This window comes from Ceratotherium simum, chromosome 5 (assembly GCF_057802395.1).
Source record: "Ceratotherium simum simum isolate JZ-2026a chromosome 5, ASM5780239v1, whole genome shotgun sequence".
Lineage (NCBI taxonomy): Eukaryota > Metazoa > Chordata > Mammalia > Perissodactyla > Rhinocerotidae > Ceratotherium > Ceratotherium simum.
In genome coordinates this window covers 50,442,183-50,465,416 of record NC_141904.1, presented here as the reverse complement: position 1 = coordinate 50,465,416, position 23,234 = coordinate 50,442,183, and the positions used below count along the sequence as shown (strand labels likewise).

Sequence of the window (23,234 nt, the reverse complement as noted above, 5' to 3'; positions counted from 1 at the left end):
GAATCACAACAAAAGAGCATGCTTTTCACTTTCTCTGGATTTCTCCCCCAGATTTGGGCTTAGAGGTTGCCCAAAGGCTTCTCACCAACTAAATATTCAGGAAGCAGGGGAAAACTTCATGTTCCCCTCCAAAAAAAGAGAATGCCATTTCGTACTTACTGGGTGTTCTAGCTCCAAATTTTTAAAAAAACTTAATTTTTAATCTTTTCAAAGTTAAATATCCCTATTCTACTTGAAAGAGCGCTGACACCGCTCAATGGGGCCAGTATTATTGCCTTATTAACAGAACTGATAACAACGCTTTGATTTCCTTCAGATGTTAAATATTATCCCTATATCCCACACAGAGAAGCAGCAATAGAAATTACTTTTCCCCAGAGCCAAGGTCAGGTGTTCAGAAGACCTGACACCCACCCTGCGCCAACGGATCCCAACAAGACTTCTCAGCTTACAACTAACAGAATAAAACACAGACCTTTTGGTGAGTCTGACAATGTTTACTCCAGATATAATATTTAGCACTGAATGATCATTTACTAAGTCTACATCTCTGAAGAAAACTACTTGGCACAAAAATATGAAACAGAAACTTAGTTTCAAAACTCTACACTATATCTGTCCTGATATGGTAGCCATTAGCCACATGTGGTTATTTTTAACATAACTTAAAAATTAAATTTAAAATCTGGTTTTTCAGTCGCACTAGCCCTAAGTCAAATGCTCAATGGCCACGTGTGGCTAGTGGCTACCCTACTTAACAGCAAAGGTATGGAACATGTCCATTGTTGCAGAAAGTTCTATGGGACAGAGCAACAATCAGTAGTGCGGTGAAGTCATCCGAGAACACGGCTGCCTCTCCCGCGGCTAGCACAGCAGCGTCCGGTGAGGCGCCGGGATAGCCGCGAGGACACGGAGTCCACGCGCTGGGGGACCCTTCACAGGCGGGCGTTAACTAACCGCGCGGGCGGCACTGCGAGAGCTCCCAATGAAGACTCGAGTGGGGAGCCCCGGAGGCGGCGCGTTTCCCCGGCGCGCCCGGCGGGGAGGGCCCAGATGCGCCGGCGCCACTCGGTCAGAGGCGCTGGCCTCCGACCTCTCCGCGAGCTGAGAAGGCAGCGGGAGAAAGAAAAACGGGAGGACGCCGGCCGCCCGGCCGCAGCCTTCAGCCGCCCCTCAGCGGGCGGCGGAGGGCGCTGAAACCGTGTAGAGAAAGCCGGGGGCGCCAGGGCCCCGCGGGCGGCAACGAAGGCGGAGCCCCCGCTGGGCTAGGGAGGCGCGCAGAAAGTCCACCCCCTCCCCTGGCCGGCCAGAGTAAACAAGGCCGCGACTCGCGCCGCGCACTTACTGGGAGCCGCGGCCCCGCGGCCGCTGAGCCCGGGCGGGCCAGACCGGGTCGGACCGGCCCAGACGGACGGGACCCAGGCGCGGCAGCGGCTGAAGCAGCTGGCCGACGCCGGTCAAGGCCCGCGCTGCTACCTCCGGCGAAGCCGTCTCCGCAGCTCCGGAAGTGCTCGGCGCGGCTGCGTCACTTCCGGCCCCGGGTTGACCGGCGGTCGCCCGGGTCGCGACAGGCGCTGGGTGGTAATCGCCCGTGGGCCAGCGCTCCGGCCCAGAGTCCTACCCCGGCACAACCGGCGCCGACTGCTGCGGGAGGCAGCAGAAGAGCGAGTTCGGCTTATTGGAGGGTGATCAAGGCATCTCTTCCGGCTGTCGCCTACCAGCGCCGCCCGCCGGAATATTTTTAACCAGCGTTTTTGTAATGGACTCCTCACTTCACTGTACTCGGGTGTCGGGCACGGAGAAAACATCCTGACGTCCTTGGAGTGGAAGAAAGACTGTTTCGTGGTTGCTACCTGGTCGAAGGAGAGTTGGGCCTTAGGGGTCAGCGCGTCGGGCCGAGAATTTCTGCCTACTCTCTGAGGCCCTCCAGCCGCAGGGCCACGCCGGGCTTTCGCTTCCCTCAGCTGCCTGGTTCGCTGCCCAGTTCTCCGGCTTCCCATTCTTCCCATTCACCGTGCAAGATTGAATCTTAACTGCCTTGCTGCACACTTTCTTCCGACAGTACAGCAAGTGCCGTTATGACTTCCAGTACCTTCTAGGACCTGTTGTCAAGTATATGGATAGGTAGAGCACGCTCACTCAAGTTGCTTCTACACTACAGTGGAAACGCCAGTGTGAAGCCCGTCATGTTAGGGAGCCTCCTGGCTGTGCAAGTCCGTACAAAACCCACACTATTTCCACACATACACGAGTTGTGTATGTACTGATATTCAAGTTATCTCTGTGTAACAGGCTTTCTTATTTAATTCTTGCTTCTTGCATGTATTCGTGTATTTCTTTCTTTTTTTTTTTTTTGTGAGGAAGATCAGCCTTGAGCTAACATCCATGCTAATCCTCCTCTTTTTGCTGAGGAAGACCAGCTCTGAGCTAACATCTATTGCCAATCCTACTCCTTTTTTTTTTTTTCCCAAAGCCCCAGTAGATAGTTGTACTTCAGAGTAGCACATCCTTCTAGTTGCTGTATGTGGGACGCGGCCTCAGCATGGCCGGAGAAGCGGTGCGTCAGTGCATGCCTGGGATCCGAACCCGGGCCACCAGTATCTGAGCGCGCCCACTTAACCACCAAGCCACCGGCCGGCCCCTGGACTCTTAATTTTTAATATTTAAATTTTTCATTTCTTCTTTCTTCTTTTTCTGATTTCCCTCCCTCTTTTCTTCTTTCTTTCTTCCTTTCCTACTTTCTTCTGTCTCTCCCTCCCTTCCTATTGGTCTTATCGCATTGGCTACCATGTCCAGGAAAATGTTAAGCAGTAATCATGATCAAAAGCCTCTTTACCTTTGTTCATGTCATTAATACGAAATTTTCTATTTTGTATTAGAAATTTTAGGGCCGGCCCTGTGGCTTGGTGGTTAAGTGCGCGCGCTGCGATGCCGGTGGCCCGGGTTCGGATCCCGGGTGCGCATCGAGGCACCACTTCTCCGTTCATCCTGAGGCCGAGTCCCACATACAGCAACTAGAAGGATGTGCAGCTACGACACACAACTATCCACTGGGGCTTTGGGGGGAAAAATAAAATAAATAAAATCTTTAAAAAAAAAAAAAAGAAATTTTAGAAATTAGAAATTTTCTAATATTTCACCATTAAATATTTTTGCTAAGAAAAATATGGTAGGGGAGGGCCCCGTGGCTTAGCGGTTAAGTGTGCGCGCTCCACTACTGGAGGCCAGGGTTCGGATCCCGGGCGCGCACCGACACACCGCTTCTCCAGCCATGCTGAGGCGGCGTCCCATATACAGCAACTAGAAGGATGTGCAACTACGACATACAACTATCTACTGGGGCTTTGGGGAGAAAAAGGGGAAAAAAAAGGAGGAGGATTGGCAATAGATGTTAGCTCAGGGCCTGTCTTCCTCAGCAAAAAGAGGAGGATTGGCATAGATGTTAGCTCAGGACTGATCTTCTTCACAAAAAAAAAATATATATATATATATGGTAGTTATTAGTTTGCTTAACAACAACAAAAAGGTAATTACTCTTTATCCATTACAAGAGAGTTTACTTCAAATCTTAAATTGACAATTTTATGTTCTTTTCCTTTGTGTTTTGTTTTTTATAAGGAATGATGCTGAACACTACTATTACAGGTTGGATCTCTGGAAGAAAATGTTGAAATGGAGTTTGGAGAGCAAGATATTTATTAGGGACCAACATACATAAAGGGACATGAAGCAGAATTGGGCAGAGGCAGAAGTTAAACTGTGATGCCAGCACTTTTATCCCTACCTTGCTCAGTCACTGGGTATGGGCTATCTTGGGAAGGATGTGACCTGAGGGGAAGCAGCTCTCTGAGGCTGAGGCATATCCTGAAGGACTTACAGCTGGAGGCTGTCTGCTACCATATGCCCTACAGCTAGGCAGCCAGGCCTTCCCTGAAGGAGGTTCTAGTGGCACAACTCCATGTCTACCACAAATATCACATGGTTTTTAGCATTTATAGAGATGATCATAGGATTTTCACCCTTTACCTTGTTAGTGTTCTGATCACATTATGGGATTCACTGATTTTATTTTATTTATTTATTTATTTTTTTTTCTTTGTGAGGAAGATCAGCCCTGAGCTAACACTCATGTCAATCCTCCTCTCTTTGCTGAGGAAGACTGGCCCCTGGGCTAACATCCCTGCCGATCTTCCTCCACTTTATGTGGGACGCTGCCACAGCATGGCCTAACAAGCGGTGCCTCGGTGAGCACCCAGGATCCGAACCTGGGCCACCAGCAGCGGAGCGCATGCACTTAACCGCTACGCCATGGGCCCCCAGGATTCGCTGATTTTAAACCATGCTTGGTCACGACACCTTATCCATTTAAAACTTGCTGGAATTGACTTGCTAATGTTTTACTTTTAATATTTTTGTATTCATGCATGGAGTGATAGTAGCCTCTGGTTTCCTTTTTGTATATGAAGACACTATCCTTGTCTGATTTTGGCATCCGAGTTATGCTAACCTTTAAAATGTAGAAATGAGTAACAGTGAGAGCAACCACATACAGAAACCTGTTGGATATGGCCCACGTACCTCTTATGTAAATCTTCTGGAATTTTTGCACCAGATTCTTATTTTTACCTTAACATCAGTGATCATTAAGATAATTATAAGTTTCACAAGTTTCTTTGCTTACCATGTTTTCTTTCTTTCTTTCTTTCTTTTTTTTTTTTTTGCTGAGGAAGATTAGCCTTGGGCTAACATCTGTGCCCATCTTCCTCTACTTTATATGTGGGATGCCTGCCACAGCATGGATAGATAAGCGGTGCGTAAGTCTGCATCCGGGGTCCAAACCTGCAAACCCCAGGCTGCCGAAGTGGGAGTACATGAATTTAACCACTACGCCACCGGGCTGGCCCCATGTTTTCTTCCCTGGATTTATATATTCTTGAATAATTCTTTCAGCGAAGGCCTGTGGGTAGAAAACTTTCCAAGTTTTTCTTTTCTTGCTTGAAAGTGTGCTTGTTGCTGCCACGTGAATGCTAGTTTGACTGGGTATAAGATTCTAGGTTCAAAATTATTTTACCTCAGAAGCTGGAAGTTATTTTCTGTTGTCTTGCAGTCAGCATAATGAATGGGAAATCTGCTATGTTTTGATTCTTATTCCTTGCTTGATAGCCTATTTTTTCTGCTCTGAAGGCTTTTAAGTTTCTCTTCTTATCTGTTTTGCCACAGTGCATATAGATGTCTTTTTTATTCATCCTGCTCAGTACTCACTGGCCCTTTCAGTTGAAAGATTTGAGTTTCCTATCTGAGATATTTTCTTCTTTATTTCTTTGATTATATCCTTCTCTCCTTACTCTCCTTTCCTACTAGAACTCTTATTAGAGAAGGGTTGGAACTTCTGAATCTCCCTTCTGTGCCACAATTTTTCTCGTTTAATTTTCTTTTTTTTTAATACTACCTTTTTAAGAGAATTTATCAGGTTGATCAGTCAGCTTTATAATTTGCTTTCCAGGAGTGTCCATGCTTTAATTCAGCTTACCAGTGGAGTATTTTTAGAATTCAAGATTTCTTGTGGTTCCTTTTTCCTGGATGCCATTTAGTTTCAGGTGTATTGAGTTCAAGATTCCTGTGGGCAGTTAGAGAAGAAGGATTGGAGCCCATAAGAAGTACAGAAATTGGGGAAATTTCAGGGCAGACTTGAAATTTGAGGCCAGGAAGAAAGAGAGAAGAAGAAAGGACCAAAGAAGGGACATTGGGAAGATTAGTTCGTCTCATTCATGTTTGATTCCCAAGGTCTAGGAATAAGGCTGCTCATCTGAGGTCCCAGGATGGCTTCAAGTTCTCATGAAATTGAAAGCAAACCTGGAAGTACATATGCTTATGTACATTTTTCTGGGGAGAGGAGACCAGGGATTCTCCACCTCCAAAATGGCTAAGAACCACTGGTTGGACAATGTCTAGTATATGGAATTAACTCAGTATACATCTCCTGCATCAACATGTTATGGAATGGGGAGAGGAAGGACACTCTCTGCTCAAGAGGAGAGCATGTGTAAAGGCCTGGGGTGAGGAAGGGAGCAGTTAAATAAAAGGTCTGTGTGGTAAACCAGGAGAAGCTCAGTTTGCTCAGAGATGAAGAAACAGTCTAGGGAAAAACAAGGTTGAAGAAGTAAGTTAGCACAAGATTTGAAAAGCCTTGACTGTCCCTGAACCACTTGTATTTTATTCTGATGCAATGAGGAGCTGAGGAGGATTTTTGGCCAGGCAATGACATAGTCAGATAAAATTTAGGTAAATTTTCTTGCTATGTGTAAGGCTGATAAAATGAGGAGGCAGGAAGACCATTTGTTTAGTGGATTATTGGTTACCCTATGAGGTTATTTAATAGAACCTAGTGGGCTTGAGTAGAGTCCACATTGAGATCTGTCATGGAGGTGCCCAGATCTTCCTGAAACACCATCTCTTCCTGAAGCTGTTCTGAGTGCAGATTGACTCTAAATTAGCTCCTCTTCTGCAGCCAGAGCATTATAAGCCATAAATGAGAGAAACAAGGTCCCATTACCAAACCCTGAAACTTGGACCTTCTGTCCAATAAAACTGCTAAGGTCAATCCAGCAATGAATACAGAGTTCTGCAAATTGGAGGTACTCAGTAAACATGTGGCCTGGATACTAACACAGTCTTGCCCTCTCATGGTGGAAATTCCCCATAATCTGTGGGAAACAAAGATGATAATGTAGGAAGTCAGGAGGACACCTCAGGCCTCCTTGAGAGCTGACAACCCACTTTGTACCTGAGCTCTCTCCTAACAGCCCTTTCTTGTTCCAATGTCTGAGATTCTTCTCCTCAGCTGTACTGAAGCCCTTTGAACCCACTTTCTAACTCAATCAACAATCATCTTTTTAAGCACCTACTGTGTGTTAGGCATTACGCAACCTTACTTTACATTTTGTGAGCTGTCTCCTCACCTAGCTTGAACACTCTTCCTTCTATCTTGGAGGTTTGTTTTTTTTTAATAATTTTATTTATTTATTTCCTCCCCCAAAGCCCCAGTAGATAGTTGTATGTCATAGCTGCACATCCTTCTAGTTGCTGTATGTGGGACGCGGCCTCAGCATGGCTGGAGAGGTGCGTCGGTGCACGCCCGGGATCTGAACCTGGGCTGCCAGCAGCGGAACGCGCGCACTTAACCGCTAAGCCACGGGGCCGGCCCTATCTTGGAGGTTCTTAACAATGGATGCTTCTCAAACTCAGCCACAGAGCTTTAAACACTCTTGTGCCAGAACTCAATTTCAGAGATTCAGAGTCAGAGCCCTGGAAATTTCAGGGCATTTAGAAGAAGCTTGTCAGATGATGCCACACACACACCAGATACCACTTCCAGCACCTCAAGGACCTTGTCTTATCAGCTGCACTTTCTTCTTTCTAGATATTTCTTTCAGCCTCAGTCTCATCTTAAACACTGAAATCTAAACCCTTTAACCCATTGCTCCTTTCTTTTCCCTGCCAAGCTCCTTGAACCAGTAATTGACTCTCAGTGCCTCTGCCTTCTTGCTGCCTGTTCAGTATTCAATCCACCACTGTCAACACTATGGGAAAACTTCTTCTAAATGTCACCAATGGCTAATAGTTAAACCTAATGAGGGGGCCAGCCTGGTGGCATATAGTTAAGCTTGTGTGCTCCACTTCGGCGGCTTGGGGTTCGCTGGTTCAGATCCTGGACGTGAACCTACACACCACTCATTAAGCCATGCTGTGGCAGCATCCCACATACAAAAAATAGAGGAAGATTGGCACAGATGTTAGCTCAGGGTGAATCTTCCTTGTACAAAAACAAAACAAAACAAACAAAAAAAAACCTAAGGAGCATTTAAAATTCCTTAGCTTACCCAGCATTTGACTGTTTCATCCCTTGGACTCAAAGGCACTATTCTTTGTTTTCTTCTAAAACTCTAACAGCAACTTCTGCTTTGGGAGCTCTTCCTTCCATGCCAGCCCCTCTTCCCATAGTACAGTCTTCCAGGGGTCATATATACATCTTTATGCTGAAAACTTTCTGGCTTCTGTCCCTGGCTTTCACCTCTCTCCAGGTTCCCAAGTTGTATACCCGACACTGACCAGGTATGTCCCCCGATGTGCCATGGGCACTGCAATTGCAGTGTGTCTGAAACCCAGAGCTGCTGCAGGTTTTCTGGTATTGCCTCTGGGTTCTATCCCCCTTTCCATCCTTCTATGATCCCTGCTTCAGTTCATGCCTTCACCGCCTCTTGCCTGGACCACTGTAATTCTCTCTTAACTGGTCTCCCTGCTTCCAGTCTATCTCGACACAAAATCATTCCTCCAAAATAGATTTCCTAAAACAAATCTGATCACGTCACCACTGTGCTTAAAATTCTTCCATGGTTCCCCATCACCTCCTAGAAAAAAGCCTATAGCACAGAGTAGATAGGCTTTTGGGTCTTGTCCCAGCCTCCTTGCCCTCCACTCCCCTACAGGTTTTCTGGACCAGCCAGACCCAGTCACTTCCTGATCCCAGTCCTGATCCTGTTACTCATCTTTCCACCCCCAGCACACATGGTCCATATTCCCCTTTCCTGGCTTCCCTCTAGCCTGGGAGTGCCCACAGAGAAAGACTGTTATCAGGTCAGCTTGGCAGTGAGGTACCTGCTACAGCTTTTTAATCTGAAAAATTTCAAACATACAGAAATGATGAAAGAATAATATAGTGAATACTTGGATACTGTCCACCTAGAGTCAATAAGGTAAAAACATTAGCATCATCCTTAACTCCTCTCTCACATACCTTAAATTCTATTCATTAACAATTCCTTTAGGGCCGGCCCCGTGGCTTAGCGGTTAAGTGCACGTGCTCCGCTGCTGGCGGCCCGGGTTCGGATCCCGGGCACGCGCCGACGCACCACTTCTCCGGCCATGCTGAGGCTGCGTCCCACATACAGCAACTGGAAGGATGTGCAGCTATGACAAACGACTATCTACTGGGGCTTTGGGGGGGAAAATAAATAAATAAAATTAAAAAAAAACAATTCCTTTAGATTCTTTCTTCAGAATATATCTAGAATCTGAACACTTCTCACCACCTCCTTTGCTATGCCCTGATTCCTGCCAGCATCTCTGACCATGACCTTTAGCCTTGTCAAGGCTCCCTGCTTCTTCCTTGCTCCCTACAGTCTATTCCTACCCAGCAGTCAGAGGGATCTTGGCAATTCATAAGTCAGACTATGTCACTCCCCTGCTCTAAATCCCAAAATGGCTCCTATCTCCTTCAGAGGAGAAGCTGATGTCCCCACAATGGCACACAAAACCCAGTTTGATATGCCACCATTACCTCCATGTCTTCAGCAGCTACTCCTTCTCCTCTCCTTCACTCTGTTCACAAAGGCCTCCCTGTGGTTCCTCAAACAGGCCAGGCACAGCACATCTCCGGGCTTTTGCGTTTTCTTTTCCTCTGCCTGGAAGGTCCCTCACCCTCCAACCCATATGGACAGGATATGGGGTGGAGGGTGAGGGACCTTCTATGGCAGTCTATAGACAGAACTCTCTCACTGTCTCAGGTCTTGAATCCCTTACTCACCTAATTAAAATTGCAAATTACTCGCCCCCTCATACTCTCTAACCCTATTTCCGGGTTTATTTTTCTCCATAGCAGTTATCACCACTTGATACACTACACATTTTTCACTTATCTTTGTTATGGTCTTTGTCATTGTTAAGCTCCACAAGGACAAGGCCCCGTGTGCTGTGCTACTAGCTCTAGAAGGGCGCCTGGCACACAGCAGAGCGCAATCGACTTCTGCGGAGTGAGTGGAGCAATGGGAGCCCAGAGGAGGAAACACTCAAATCCAGGACGACTTCCTGGAAGAGCGAGCCCACCTGCCAGCCCTTCCAAACAACTCCCAGACAGTGTCACGGCCAGCCCCTCTCCCTCAAGCCACGCCCATGAGGGCGGGTCCTCCGCCGGAAGCAGCTGCCCATGGCGGAAGCCGGGCCAGGCAGTCTAGGCCCTCCTCCCGACCTGCCCTGGGCTCATGCCCCGCCCACATGAAAGTGGGTGAAAGGTCGGCGGCGCCGGCGCTGCGTCTGGGGCGGTGGAGCGGGGCGGGCTGGGAACCGACAGGCACGTTGACGGACGGACGAGCCATGGTAGACCGGGCGAAGCCCATCAGCCCGCTCAAGAACCTACTGGCCGGCGGCTTTGGCGGCATGTGCCTGGTGTTCGTAGGACACCCGCTGGACACAGTCAAGGTGCGAGGGGGCTGGGGCGTGGGCTGGAGGGAGGAGGCCCGGGCGAGGCGCGGAAAGCAGGGTCTGCGTCGAGACGTGGGCTCGGACAGAAGGGGGCGGGTCGGAGCTTCCCAGAAAAATCGAGCGAATCGCCCTTTCGCCCCTTTCGGGGGTCGGAGGAAGCTGTTCCTCGCGTCCCAAAGAGCCGGACCGCGCAAAAGTTCTCTGTCCGGCAGCCTCTCCTGGCCTTGCACCACTTCTTTGGGGATGGGAAAGAAAAAGTGCCTCCCCAAAGCTCTGATTTCAGCAAACCTTAACAGTATCAGCAAGATTGAAACAGGTCACCTGTAAAGCCCGCCTCAGGAAGAAAGCTCAAGACAGAGGCTGGATTATTCTAGAGATGTCTTTTGACACATTCCTCTGGTGCCAGAGTGCCTTGTCACCATCTCTTCGCTCCTTTCCCGCCCCAGAGGGGAGCTTGGCCATCTTTAGCCTGTCACCCCACATTACCCTGAGTGGCCTCCTGTGGGAAGCAATGATGTCCTCAGAGACTGAGCCCCTTCCAAGGAGAGCAAGTGACCAACTTTGCCCAGGGCCAGGCTGATCCTCACAACTCCCGGGTGAGGAAGCCATGGTCACACTGAGGCTCTAGAAAGGAGGAAACTCATTAGGGCTTGTTCCCTGGTCTTCCTCACATCAGGCCTCGACTCTTTCCACTGCAACACTTTCAGCACTGTCTTGTTGGAGACCAAAGTCCATGCCCTGTGACTTAGCATTCAAACCTTCATCCAAGTTTTCTAACCTTATTTCTGGACACACAGTTGGAGGAAATTGACAGATCATGGCTAGGGTGGGCCTGTGGGGAGTAGACATGAGTCTTATAGAGCGGGAAACCTGTGTAGAGTGCTTATTAGAATGTCAGATGGGGTTTCCTCCACAGGGAAATAGCTTTAGGGACACTTACTCTTGACAGGTTTGGGCAGCAAGCTCTTTGCTACCTTTAACCTAGGAGAAGAGCCAGGGTCATTCTATGCCAAGACCAGGATTAAAGCAACCGGACTGGTTGGGGCACTGTGAAACAAATCAGATGTTTATTCAGCTGATGGTAAATGTGTGTGTTAGTGCTTCTCAGACAGTGGTCATTCTAAGCAGCACTGTCTAGTAAGGGAGAAGAATTGTCTTGTCTCTCTTCTTGCTCTTGATCCATGTAGGCAGAGAGCTTGTTAGTTCCAAGCATCTGAGGCCTCTCTAAAGAAAAAACTTTTAAACCCTTATTTGCTGCCTTATACAAATGTTGCTTCTAACTCTGTATCCTCTTGCCCTTCCTCCCTATGAGATGTCACTCCTAGGGAGGCCCAATGGCCTCTGTACTGAAGTGTAAATGACTGGAAATGCTCACTGGCATTTTCAACAGCCAGAAAGCCTCTTTTTAGCTTAAACCAAAACCACGAATTGCTGACTGCTGTCCTTTTGACCTCAGAGAGCCAGATGGACTCCAATCAAAGCCTGGACTAGAGGTGCTTTCGGAGATCCAAGGTGACTAGCTGTGGTCTGAGAAAGCAAGAGCTGTGGCACTTCTGAGTGGGAGCCTGGAAAGGCTCTATGGCAGGTGGCGAAGGGCTGGCTGAGTTCTGACTGGAGAAGTAGGGAGACCAGGAGTGGAGAGGGCAGGAGTGAAGGAAGATATAGGCTTGGTAGTGGGAGTCTCGGTGGGAGACCACACAAGATAAGACCAGCCATGGAGGACTTTAATGTTCTTGCTGGCCTGGATGGCTGATGTGATGATGAGACAAGTTTGAGATTTATACAAAATCACAAAAAAGATATCAGTCAGAAGTTTTGCTCCATTTCTCTCTCCCTACTAACTGAGGGAGGTTGTACCTGACCATTGAGGATCTGAAGGCCAGTATAAGGGATTTTGGATGTAAAGCGGTGGGAGGCTCTGGACATTTCTACTGTTGTGTCCTATAAACTCCTCAGACTTGCACGTTACCTCCATTGCCTAGAGAGTGATTCATTTCCTTAGCATGGCATGTAAGGCCCTAACAAATACAAGAATGAGAGATTCTAAAGAAGTAAAGGAACAGCAGGGTGAAAATGGTGTTTTAGAGAGTTTAGTATGATAGCAACCTGAGAAAGATTTGGAAGCCGAACTCTGAGCAGGAAAAGCAGCCAGGAAAAAGACTGCAAAAGTAACTGAGTGTATCAGTTATCTATTGCAGTGTAACAACTTACTCCAAAACTTAGTTCTTAAAACAACAACATTCATTAACTCTCCCAGTCTTTGTGAGGCAGAATTTTGGGAGCAGCTTAGGTGGGTAGTCTGGCTCAGGGTTTCTTGTGAGGTTGCAGATGTTGGCTGGGATCCAGAATATGTAAAGAACTCTTACAACTCAATAATAAAGACAATAATCCAATTAAGAAATGAGCAAAGGACTTAAATAGACATTTCTGCAAAGAAGATATACAAATGGCCAATAAACACATGAAAAAATGTTCAACATCACTAATCATTAGGCAAATGGAAATAAAAACTACAATGAGATACCACCTCATACCCATTAGGATAGCTATTATCAATAAAACAGAAAATAACTAGTGTTCTCAAGGACGTGGAGACATTGGAACCCTTGTGCACTGTGATTGGGACTGTAAAATTGTACAGCCACTGTGGAAAACAGTATGGTGGTTTCTCAAAAAATTAAAAATAGAATCACCATATGATCCAGCAGTTCCACTTCTGGGTAAATGACCAGAAGAATTGAAAGCAGGGTCTCGAAGAGATGCTTATACACCCATCTTCTTAGCAGCATTATTCGCAGTAGCTAAAAATATGGAAGCAACCCAAGTGTCCACCAGTGGATGAATGGATAAGCAAAATGTGGTATATACATACAATGGAATATTATTCAGCCTTAAAAAGAAGGAAATTTTGACACTTGCTACAACATGTATGGATCTTGAAAACATTATGCTAAGTGAAATAAGTCACAAAAAGACAAATACTGTATGATCCCACTTATATGAGATACTTAGAATAGTCAAAATCATAGAGACGACAAGTAGAATGGTGGTTGCCAGAGGCTGGATGTAGGTGGGAATGGAGAGTTATTGTTTAATGGGTATACGGTTTCAGATTTACAAGATGAAAAGAATTATGAGGGTGGTTGATGGTCATGGTTGCAAAACAATGTGAATATATTTAATATCACTGTACTCTTAAAAATGGTTAAGATGGTAAATTTTATGTGTATTTTAACACAATAAAAAAAATTGAGAAGGAAAAAAATAGGCAAAGGATCTGAATAGACATTTCTCCAAAGATGATATGCAAATGGCCAATAAGCACATGAAAAATGTTTGACATTATTATCCATCATGGACATGCAAATCAAAATCACAATGAGATACCACCTCACACCCAGTATGATGGCTACAATCAAAAAGACAGATAATAACAAATGTTGGCAAGAATGTGGAGAAATTAGAATCCTCATACACTGCTGGTGGGAATGTAAAATGGTGTAGCCTCTTTGGAAAACAGTCTGGCAGATCCTCAAAAGGTTAAACGTAGTTTAACACATGACCCAGCAATTCTCCTAGGTATATACCTGTGCTGGTTAATTTTATGTGTCAACTTGACCTGGCCATGAGGTGCCCAAATATTGATCAGACATTCTGGATGTATCTGTGAGGGTGTTTTTGGATGAGATTAGCATTTGAATTGGTAGACTAAGTAAAGTAGATTGCCCTCTCTAATGTGGGTGGCCGTCATCCAATCAGTTGAAGGCCTGAATAGAACAAAAGGGAGTAAGGGAGAACTCCTTTTGTCTGACTGACTGAGCTGGGACTTTTGGACTCAAACTGAAACATTGGCTCTTGTTGAGTCTCTAGCCTGCCGACTTTTGAACTGTAACTTATGCCATCAGCTCTGCTGGTTCTCAGATCTTCAGACTTGAACTGGAACTCTACCATTGGTTCTCCTGAGTCTCCAGCTTGCTGACTGCAGATCTTGGGGTTTGCTTGCCTCCATAATTGTGTGAGCCAATTCCTTATTTTATATACTATATATATGTAAACATTTATATACATATATATGTGTAAACATTAGCGGATTGAGTCGATTCCAACTCCTAGTGACCTTGTGTACTGCAGAGCAGAACCCTGCCCAGTCTTTTTGCACCATCCTCATCTTCCGGAGCTATATCAGACAATACTCCACTGCTATTCGTAGAGTTTTCATGGCCAGTATTTTTGGAAGTGGGTGGCCAGGTCATTCTTCCTAGTCTATCTTAGTCTGGAAGTTCCGTTGAAACCTGTCCACTGTGAGTGACCCTGCTGATATTTGAAATACTGGTGGCATAGCTTTCAGCATCACAGCAACACACAGCTGCCACAGTATGACAACCAACAGACAGGTGATGTGATTCCCTGATGGGGAAATGAACCCTGGCCACAGCGATGAGAGCACCGAATCTTAACCACTAGACCACCAGGGCTGGCGTATATATATATATTCATTCCATGTCTTATTGTTTCTGTTCTCCTGGAGAATCCTGACCAATGCAATATCCCAAAGAATTGAAAATATATATATGGGCCGGCTCCGTGGCTTAGCGGTTAAGTGCGCGCGCTCTGATGCTGGCGGCCCGGGTTCGGATCCCGGGCGTGCCCCGAGGCACCACTTCTCCGTCCAACGCGAGGCCGAGTCCCACGTACAGCAACTAGAAGGATGTGAACCTATGACATACAACTATCTACTGGGGCTTTGGGGGGAAAAAAATGAATAAATAAAATCTTTAAAAAAGAAAATATATAGCCACATAGAAACCTATATACAAATGTTTATAGCACCATTATTCATAATCAAAAAGTGGAAAAAATGCAAATATCCATTATCTGATGAACAGATAAACATAACGATATATTTATATGATAGAATATTATTCACCAATAAAGAGGAATGAAGGACTGATACATTCTACAACATAGATGGACTTTGACATTATGCTAAGTAAAAGAAGCCGGGTGTTATCATATTGTATGATTTCATTTATATGAAATATACAGAATAGGCAAATCCATAGAGACAGAAAATGGATTAATGATTGCCAGGGGCTGAGAGGAGAGGAGAATGGGGAGTGACTAGAGTAATGGGTGTGATGTTTCTTTTTGGGGTGACGAAAATGTTCTAAAATTGATTGTTATGAAGATTGCACAACTCTGTGAATATGCTAAAAATCATTGAGTTGTATACTTTATTATTATTTTTTTGTACGAGGAAGATTGGCCCTGAGCTAACATCGGCCAATCCTCCTCTTTTTTTTTTGCTGAGGAAGACTGGCCCTGGGCTAACATCCATGCCCATCTTCCTCCACTTTATATGGGACGCCGCCACAGCATGGCTTGCCAAGCGATGCTTCGGTGTGCACCTGGGATACGAACCTGTGAACCCCGGTCCACCGCAGAGGAGCACACGCACTTAACTGCTTGCGCCACTGGGCCGGCCCCTGAGTTGTATACTTTAAGTGGGTGAATTTTATGGTACATGAATTATTCCTTAACAAAGCTGTTAAAAAAAATACTGGACCAAAGACACCCCCCCCCCCCCAAAATTTTGGCTGGGACTGCACTCGTCTGAAGGAATAATTCCATGTGGTTTATTCCATGCTGGCAAGTTGGTGCTGGCTGTTGTCAAGAGGCTTTCTTTCCTCCACATGTGGCCTCTCTAAGCTGCTTGAGTGTCCTCATGACACGGTAGCTGACTTCTCCCAAAGCAAATAACCTGAGATGGAGACAGGCAGAAGCTAACCTTTTTATCCCCTGGCCTTGGAACTCACATAGCATCAATACCACTGCATTCTATTCAATAGAAGTGAATCACTGAGTCAGGCCCACATTCAAGGGGGTAGAATTAGGATTTACCTTTTGAAGGGGAAAAGTGTCAAAGAATTAGTGGACATAATTGAAAACCACCACACTGGGTAAGGATGGATGGGGACTTGGCCTAGGAGGAGACTTAGAGAGGAAGTAGTTAGGATTCCGGTAGCATCTTCAAAGACCGCTCCAACAGACTTGGCACTCATGTGATAAGAGCAGGAACAGCAACAGGAAGTAGTTAGAGGTAATACTAGAGTTTCAAATTCTGAGAAAGATGGCAGCTAGGTGGCTCTGGTACAAATGGGACATTCATCAGGAGGGTGAGATTCCAGAGATGATTTTAGTAGGGAGAACTTCTCCAGGCAGTTGGGAATGTAGCCTTAAAGGTGGAGAGAGACGTCTGGAGATGACGGAGTGATAGTCATCACTGAGCAGAAACTGAAGCCTTGGAATTTGAGTTTTCTGAAAGGGATAGTGGACCACATGAGTAGGGTGCTAAGCCTTGGAGAATGACTGGAGTAGAAAAGGAAACAAAGGAGGAAGTACTGAGAAGGGAGGTTTAGAGAGAGAGACAGGGCCAGCCCCAGTGGCCTAGTGGTTAAGTTTGGCACGCTCTGCTTCGGTGGCCCGGGTTTGATTCCCAGGTGCAGACCTAAACTGCACATCTGTCAGTGGCTGTGCTGTGGTGGTGGCCCACATACAAAAAGAGGAACATTGGCATTGGATGTTAGCTGAGGGTGAATCTTCCTCCACAAAAAAAAAAAAAGAGAGAGAGAGAGTTTGAAGCATTGGATACACCAAAAGATTGAGAAGGATGAGGACCAAGAAAAGTAGGTTTAAATCCACCTCAGTCCAAAATGCCTTTGTTGAGCACCTTATGTAACCATCAACATGCCACTACAAATGAGAGTGGGGTGGTGGCTAGAGCTGGACCTTTGCATCAGCCAGGTCTAGTTACTGGCACGTCACTTGAACTCACTAAACTCAGTCTCCTCGTCTGTAAACTAGGAATACCTATCCTGTTGGGTCATTCTGGGATCCATTAGATAAGAAATAAATGATGAAAGTAAGTGGATGAGGAAATCAGAGGAACTGTCCCTCTCTCTGAAAGCATGCTACTAATGACTTGTGAGTGCAGGGTTTGAGTAAATTAGAGGAAGAGAAGTCTGAATCCAGCAGGGTAAGTGAATGCTGAAGACATGTACACGGGTGCAGCTTTCTCTCTTCAGAGTTTGGCAGACAGTTGGGCCATTGCTACTGACAGGTAGTTCTGATTCTGGGAGATGACTGTATTTTAACTTCTGGTTTCAGGTCCGACTGCAGACACAGCCCCCGAGTTTGCCTGGACAGCCGCCCATGTATTCTGGGACCTTTGACTGTTTCCGGAAGACTCTTATTAGAGAGGTATGGTATCTCGGTGCTGGGCATTCCTCTTACTCAGAGGAACACATTCATAAGGTTGGGCTGTTACTCCTCCGTGGGGATAGGGTGACTTTGTGTAGTTCTGCTGGAGGTCCAGCCCACAGCTGCAGCTCTCTCACTGTGCCATCCTATGCCCTCCTGTTGTCATCACTCTGGAGTCTTTGATAGTTCCAGCTACTGTTTTATACAGGTGACTGAAGCGAATAAAATGGTTCTGTTTTGGAAGGCAGAATTTAGACCACAGGGAATTATTTAAGGAATAATTGGAGACATGAAATGGAAGAAAATGCATATCTGGATCGGTCAGTTCCACAGGGATCAGTGTCAGAAGTTCACATAGGGCCGGCCCCGTGGCTTAGCGGTTAAGTGCACGCGCTCCGCTACTGGCGGCCCAGGTTCGGATCCCGGGCGCACACCGACGCACCGCTTCTCCAGCCATGCCACGGCCGCGTCCCACATACAGCAAGTAGAAGGATGCGCAACTACGATATACAACTATCTACTGGGGCTTTGGGGAAAAAAAAGGAGGAGGGTTGGCCATAGATGTTAGCTCAGAGCTGATCTTCCTCAGCAAAAAGAGGAGGATTAGCATGGATGTTAGCTTAGGGCTGATCTTCCTCACAAAAAAAAAAAGAAAGAAAGAAATTCACATAAAATCGGGAGGAAAAGTCAGCCAGTCTGAGGAACAGTGGAGTCTTCAAACCACTAACAAGGACACTAAATTGGTTTGGTATCATTGAATTACGTAATAATTTTTCAGATATTTCTTAGAGTGAAAACATGGATTTTTAAAAATTTTCAATTACTAGTGATATTTATTACTTAGTTCATTAGCACATATGTAAAAATCCTTGTTGAGAACTTTTCCTTTGCTTCCTAAAATATAACTCTCATATGAATAAGTACTCTATTAAATATATAGTCTTTATTAAATATACAGAAACTGAGAAGCAGGTGTCACCCAGATAAAGAGGGGATGCTGGTAAGTGATGGACTCAGCCTTGGGGAATAAGTTTTTCCCAGGGTTCCTGCAGGACCCAGGTGTGGGAGGAAGATTTTGAGGTGGAGCCTACCCAACTACCCATGCGTGAGATGGTGGCTTTTCTTTTGTAAGGTGCTCCTTCTTTTGTCTGTGGTGCCCAGGGAGGAGTCTGATCAGTGTCTGATGACAGCTTTAGGTTTCAGAGCTGCTCAGAGTCCTCTGCTCTTACAGAGGCAGAGAGGCAGGTTTACATGCCTCTTGGCCAGCAAACGTTATTGAGCACCTGTTCAGCAGCTGGGCAGTGTGCTGGGTGCTGGGGGCCTGGGGTGAATAGCTTGTATAAACCCAACTCTCTACAGAGTTGAATAGGCTTCCTTAGTCCATATATGTGCCTCTCAGTGGTTTTTGCTGTGCCAGACTGAGTGCTCTGCTTTCTGGAGCTGCCAGGCGGAGATCTTAGTTGTGCTGCATGGAAGCAAGCAGGCCAGCACGGTGGGAGGAATGCTAGAGGAGTTGTCAAGAGCTTGAACTTGGCCCCTCAGGACCTGGGCATCCTTCTCAGCCCAGGTGGGGAGCTGTGGGAGGGGCTTTGGAAGGACTTTATCACACGCCACTTTCATAGATCCTCCTCAGAAACTTCTCTGTCCCATTCACCCTTTCCTGTTTACTGCCTCTGCACTTTGTCCTCAGTGAGTCTGCTTGCAGCCTGTAGCAGTGTTAGACCTTTGCAGGATCCAGGAGGAGTGCTGACCAGTACAGTTTGCCCCTTTGGTTCTGGAAAGAAGATTGATTGTGAATGCCCATGGTCTGCAGTGAGGCAGGTTCTCCATCCTGGGTCTGTGGACCCTCCCAGTGTGCAGCCCCACCCTGTTTCTCCTGCCACTCTCTGTAAGGAGCAACTTTAACATTTTTTGTATTTGTTATTTAAATTATTCCATTTTGTAGTCAAGTGATACAAGCACTTAGTTTGTTGCTGAAAGGCTTGTAACAAAGTAACAAAGTGATCTTCACACTCCCACTCCACCCCATTCTCCAGAGGCAACTACTTTCAGCTCTTTCAGTTGTTTATGCTGTTTCTATAACTACATAATACACATATTCTACTGTATTTTATACATTGTTGATGTGTTTTAGCTACCTATTTGTGGTAGACGATTTTAACTCTTACGTTCCCTATTCCCTTTCTGCCTTGCCCATATGATTTTATCACACTTTGTGGTTTAATCCAATTCACTGTTTTCATTGTTACAACTTTATGTGTGTTTTTTCTGTTAACCAAACAATGTACTATGATGTACATTTCATTTCTTTTTTTTTTTTTTGTGAGGAAGATCAGCCCTGAGCTAACATCCGTGCTAATCCTCTTCTTTTTGCTGAGGAAGACCGGCTCTGAGCTAACATCTATTGCCAATCTTCCTCCTTTTTTTCCCCAAAACCCCAGTAGATAGTTGTATGTCATAGTTGCACATCCTGCTAGTTGCTGTATGTGGGACATACAGCATGGCTGGAGAAGCAGTGCACCGGTGTGCGCCCGGGATCTGAACCCCAGGTGGCCAGTAGCGGAGCACGCGCAATTAACCACTAAGCCACCAGGCTGGCACTACATTTCATTTCTTGTGCAACTTTTTGTTTTTCTTGAGATTGGGTTAATAATTGCATTAGTTTCTTTTGCTTGTTTTTCTTTGAATCTCTGTCTCTGTCATCCTGTACGCTAAATGCTCTGTAGAATACCTTTCTGTTTGGTTTTCCACACTGCCTAAATAGTTATAATCTGTTGTTCCAATGTGTGTTGTTTTGCTTTGTTTTTCTTGGAAACATCCCTCCTGGAGTCCTTCATCCTTGTAGTCCCATGTGGACTGGCTTCTTCCCAGGCCTGCTGTACCAAATACCACCCTGGAAATCCCCTTCACCTCTTTTAGGCTGAATATTCCTCTTCCTTGGTTTACTAACCTTGTTTGGTTGAGATATCTGACTGTCCATTTGTTGGCTACTACGTAGTTTTTTTCGTTATCAAACTGTACTGGTGAAAATTGATGTGCAGTCTTACTATTATTTCTTACAATAAAAACTCCATGTCTTAATACTTGGAAAATACACAATTTTTTAACTACCTGTAATCTCACCCCAAGGAAGTCAGATCACATTGTATATCCTGTTTTGTAGTCTGCTTTTTTTTCACTTAGTAGTCTCTTTTCATGTTACAATGTGATTTTATGCCTGTGTGATAGTCCATTTATGGAATTTCCATAAGCTGTCTCATTAATATCCTATTTGGGAGCTTTAGGTTCATTCAAAAATTTTGGTACCTTGTAAATGCTTGATGTCATTGTTTTTTTTACATCTCTGAGTATTTCCTTAGAATAAATTTCTAGTCAGAGAATTTTGTGATGGAAGGGTATGCTACATATTGCTGGATTGCTTTCCAGAATGGAAGCTGTTTCTATTTTTTTCAGCAGTGTATAAGAGGACAACTATTTCTGATAGATGTGGGGGTTTTCTTCTATTTAAAAGCTCTCCTCACTTGGAGGAGAGGTGAAGGAAGGAAGCCACAGGTTAGAGAATACACTGCTTCCCTGTTTCAGCAGTGTAAAAGGGTGGTAGTGTCTGTAAACAGCTTCTGCTTATGTGATTCCTTGCAGGGCATCACAGGGCTATATCGGGGCATGGCTGCCCCCATCATTGGGGTCACCCCCATGTTTGCTGTGTGCTTCTTTGGGTTTGGCTTGGGGAAGAAACTGCAACAGAAATGCCCAGAGGATGTGCTCAGGTGAGTACTTACAGGCCTGGAGCACTTGATGCTGTTCTGCCTGGTGGTGTGACATGAGTTAAAGGAAAAAACCTTGGCAGACAGGCAATGGCTGTCCTCCTGGGTCTCCTGAGGCTGGCTTCTGGGAGCTCCGCATGAGGGAGGTACTTTAGTTTCCTTTGCCCTGTGAACCAAAAGGTTTCGGAAAAGCCCTCCCCACCCCCTTACCAGGTTGTCATAATTTCTTCTGTGAGGTAGTATCACTTACTGGGGATATTAGTAATACCAACCCCACAGGGCTGTTGGGAAGTTTGAATGCTAAAATGTGTGTAAAATGCGTGAGCAGTACCTGGTGCTTTAGTAATGATAGCAGCACCCTGTTGTCCATCACCTGATTGGGAAAGGGAGGTTCCAACTTTTGTTTTACTTCATTTTTATAACATGATTATAATTATTTCACGTATTGGTTTCTCTATTAAAGTGAAATAAATTAGTGTATTTCTTTTTAATAAACTTTAAAAAGTTGGATTTGGGTATGAAGAGGCAGATGAGTCAGAATTATAGCTCAGAAATTACAAAGTAGTTAATGAAAACAGACAGGCTTCTTGGGATGCAAGGGAATTCGGAGTGGAATGACAAGGTACCCTCAGTCTGAGCTGTGCAAGGTGACAACTCCTGGGAGGGGCTGCAGGCAGCACAGAGGCTGGCCAGGCTTGGGCTCCAGGAGCTCAAGGGAGGAAGCCCAGGATGCCATGCAGTTGTTTTCTGTCACTACTTTAGGCTACAACAGGCTGAGTAGTGGTCTATGTGTAGTAGAGATGCTTGTAATGTGAAACTCTATTTCTAGAGTCCTTGTGACCCTCTGAATGTGCCCAGATTCTATATACAATCACAGGTGGCCCCAAATGTGGGTGTATGTGGGGGGTCCCTCTGAACCCATTTGACTGTTGGTAGTCTGAATGTCCCGTGGACACATGTCCTCTCTGAACACCTGGTCTTTTTTTTTTTTTTTTTGAGGAGGTCAGCCCTGTGGTAACATCTGCCAATCCTCCTCTTCTTTTGCTGAGGAAGACTGGCCCTGGGCTAACATCCGTGCCCATCTTCCTCCACTTTATATGGGACGCCGCCACAGCATGGCTTGCCAAGCGGTGCGTTGGTGCATGCCCGGGATCCAAACTGGCGAACCCCCGGCCGCCGCAGCGGAGTGCATGCACTTAACCACTTGTGCCACCGGGCCAGCCCTGAACACCTGGTCTTTTAGCACATGTGCCAGCTCACAGCTGTACCAGGGCCGTGCACGAGAATCCCCAGTGGGGGTCACTGCTAGTACTTTGGCCTGTGGTTTGTTCCCTGTATGATCACATCAACACTCAGAGAAACACCTTTCCTGCTTGAGCAAAGATTGAAACACTCAGGACCCCACCCCCATAATCCTGCCATGTTCTAAATCCTGAATGTCAGCCCTGCCATGTTCCCCTCCCTGCAGTGGTATTTGGGGATAGTATGGAAAGGAGCGTTACCAGAGCGTTGGGGTGGAAGCCCAGGAAGGTCCAGCAGATACCTCCCTGGGGTGGGGTGGAGGGTGGCAGAATGGGCCAGGCAGTCGTAGGATGTCTACATGGTACCCTGTGCACACACAGAGACCCCATTCACAGGAAAGTCCCCAGTCTCAAGAAATGGAGGTGTGCGTGGCCTAGGGTCTGGGCATCTTGGGAAGAACAGAGCATGTTGGTCTCATGAGGGGAAGTTTAGTTGCTGAGGTTTCCTCTTGGGGACAGCAGTGTGAACTGAGACAGTGAAGGAGGCCATGCATGAAAGCAAGTCTCTTGACTGTTCAACAGTCAGCCTGTGTGCTGGGCTTGCATGACAGAGGTAGATGTGTGAGCCCTGCCTGAAGTAAGTGCATGGCAAAAACTGGGCTGTTGAGACTGGTGCCCTGCCTAGAGGGAAAGACCTGCAGTGGATGTCTCC

At 46.1% G+C, this 23,234-nt stretch overlaps 2 protein-coding genes across 9 annotated transcripts in view; one reads left to right on the top strand and one right to left on the bottom strand.

The window, feature by feature from the left end:
* The window catches only part of ARIH2 (ariadne RBR E3 ubiquitin protein ligase 2), a 56,397-nt gene extending 46,947 nt beyond the window's left edge, over window positions 1-9,450 (bottom strand). The window contains exon 1 of one of the 6 annotated variants that reach the window (XM_087430952.1): window positions 9,338-9,450. The gene's annotated coding sequence lies outside the window, so the exon portion shown is untranslated. Of the gene's footprint in view, window positions 1-957; window positions 1,104-1,345; window positions 1,511-9,337 lie in introns of those variants that run through there. The other 5 variants (XM_087430954.1, XM_087430951.1, XM_087430955.1 and 2 more) reach the window with 5 other exon arrangements.
* Window positions 9,451-10,060: 610 nt separating this feature from the next.
* SLC25A20 (solute carrier family 25 member 20) overlaps window positions 10,061-23,234 on the top strand; it is a 37,055-nt gene continuing 23,881 nt past the window's right edge. The window contains exons 1-3 of one of the 3 annotated variants that reach the window (XM_087430960.1): window positions 10,061-10,254; window positions 17,425-17,517; window positions 21,157-21,284. In XM_087430960.1, coding sequence (XP_087287086.1) covers window positions 10,150-10,254; window positions 17,425-17,517; window positions 21,157-21,284 — 326 coding nt within the window. In that variant the 5' untranslated portion in view covers window positions 10,061-10,149. The remainder of the gene's footprint in view (window positions 10,255-17,424; window positions 17,518-21,156; window positions 21,285-23,234) is intronic. The other 2 variants (XM_087430959.1, XM_004419668.2) reach the window with 2 other exon arrangements.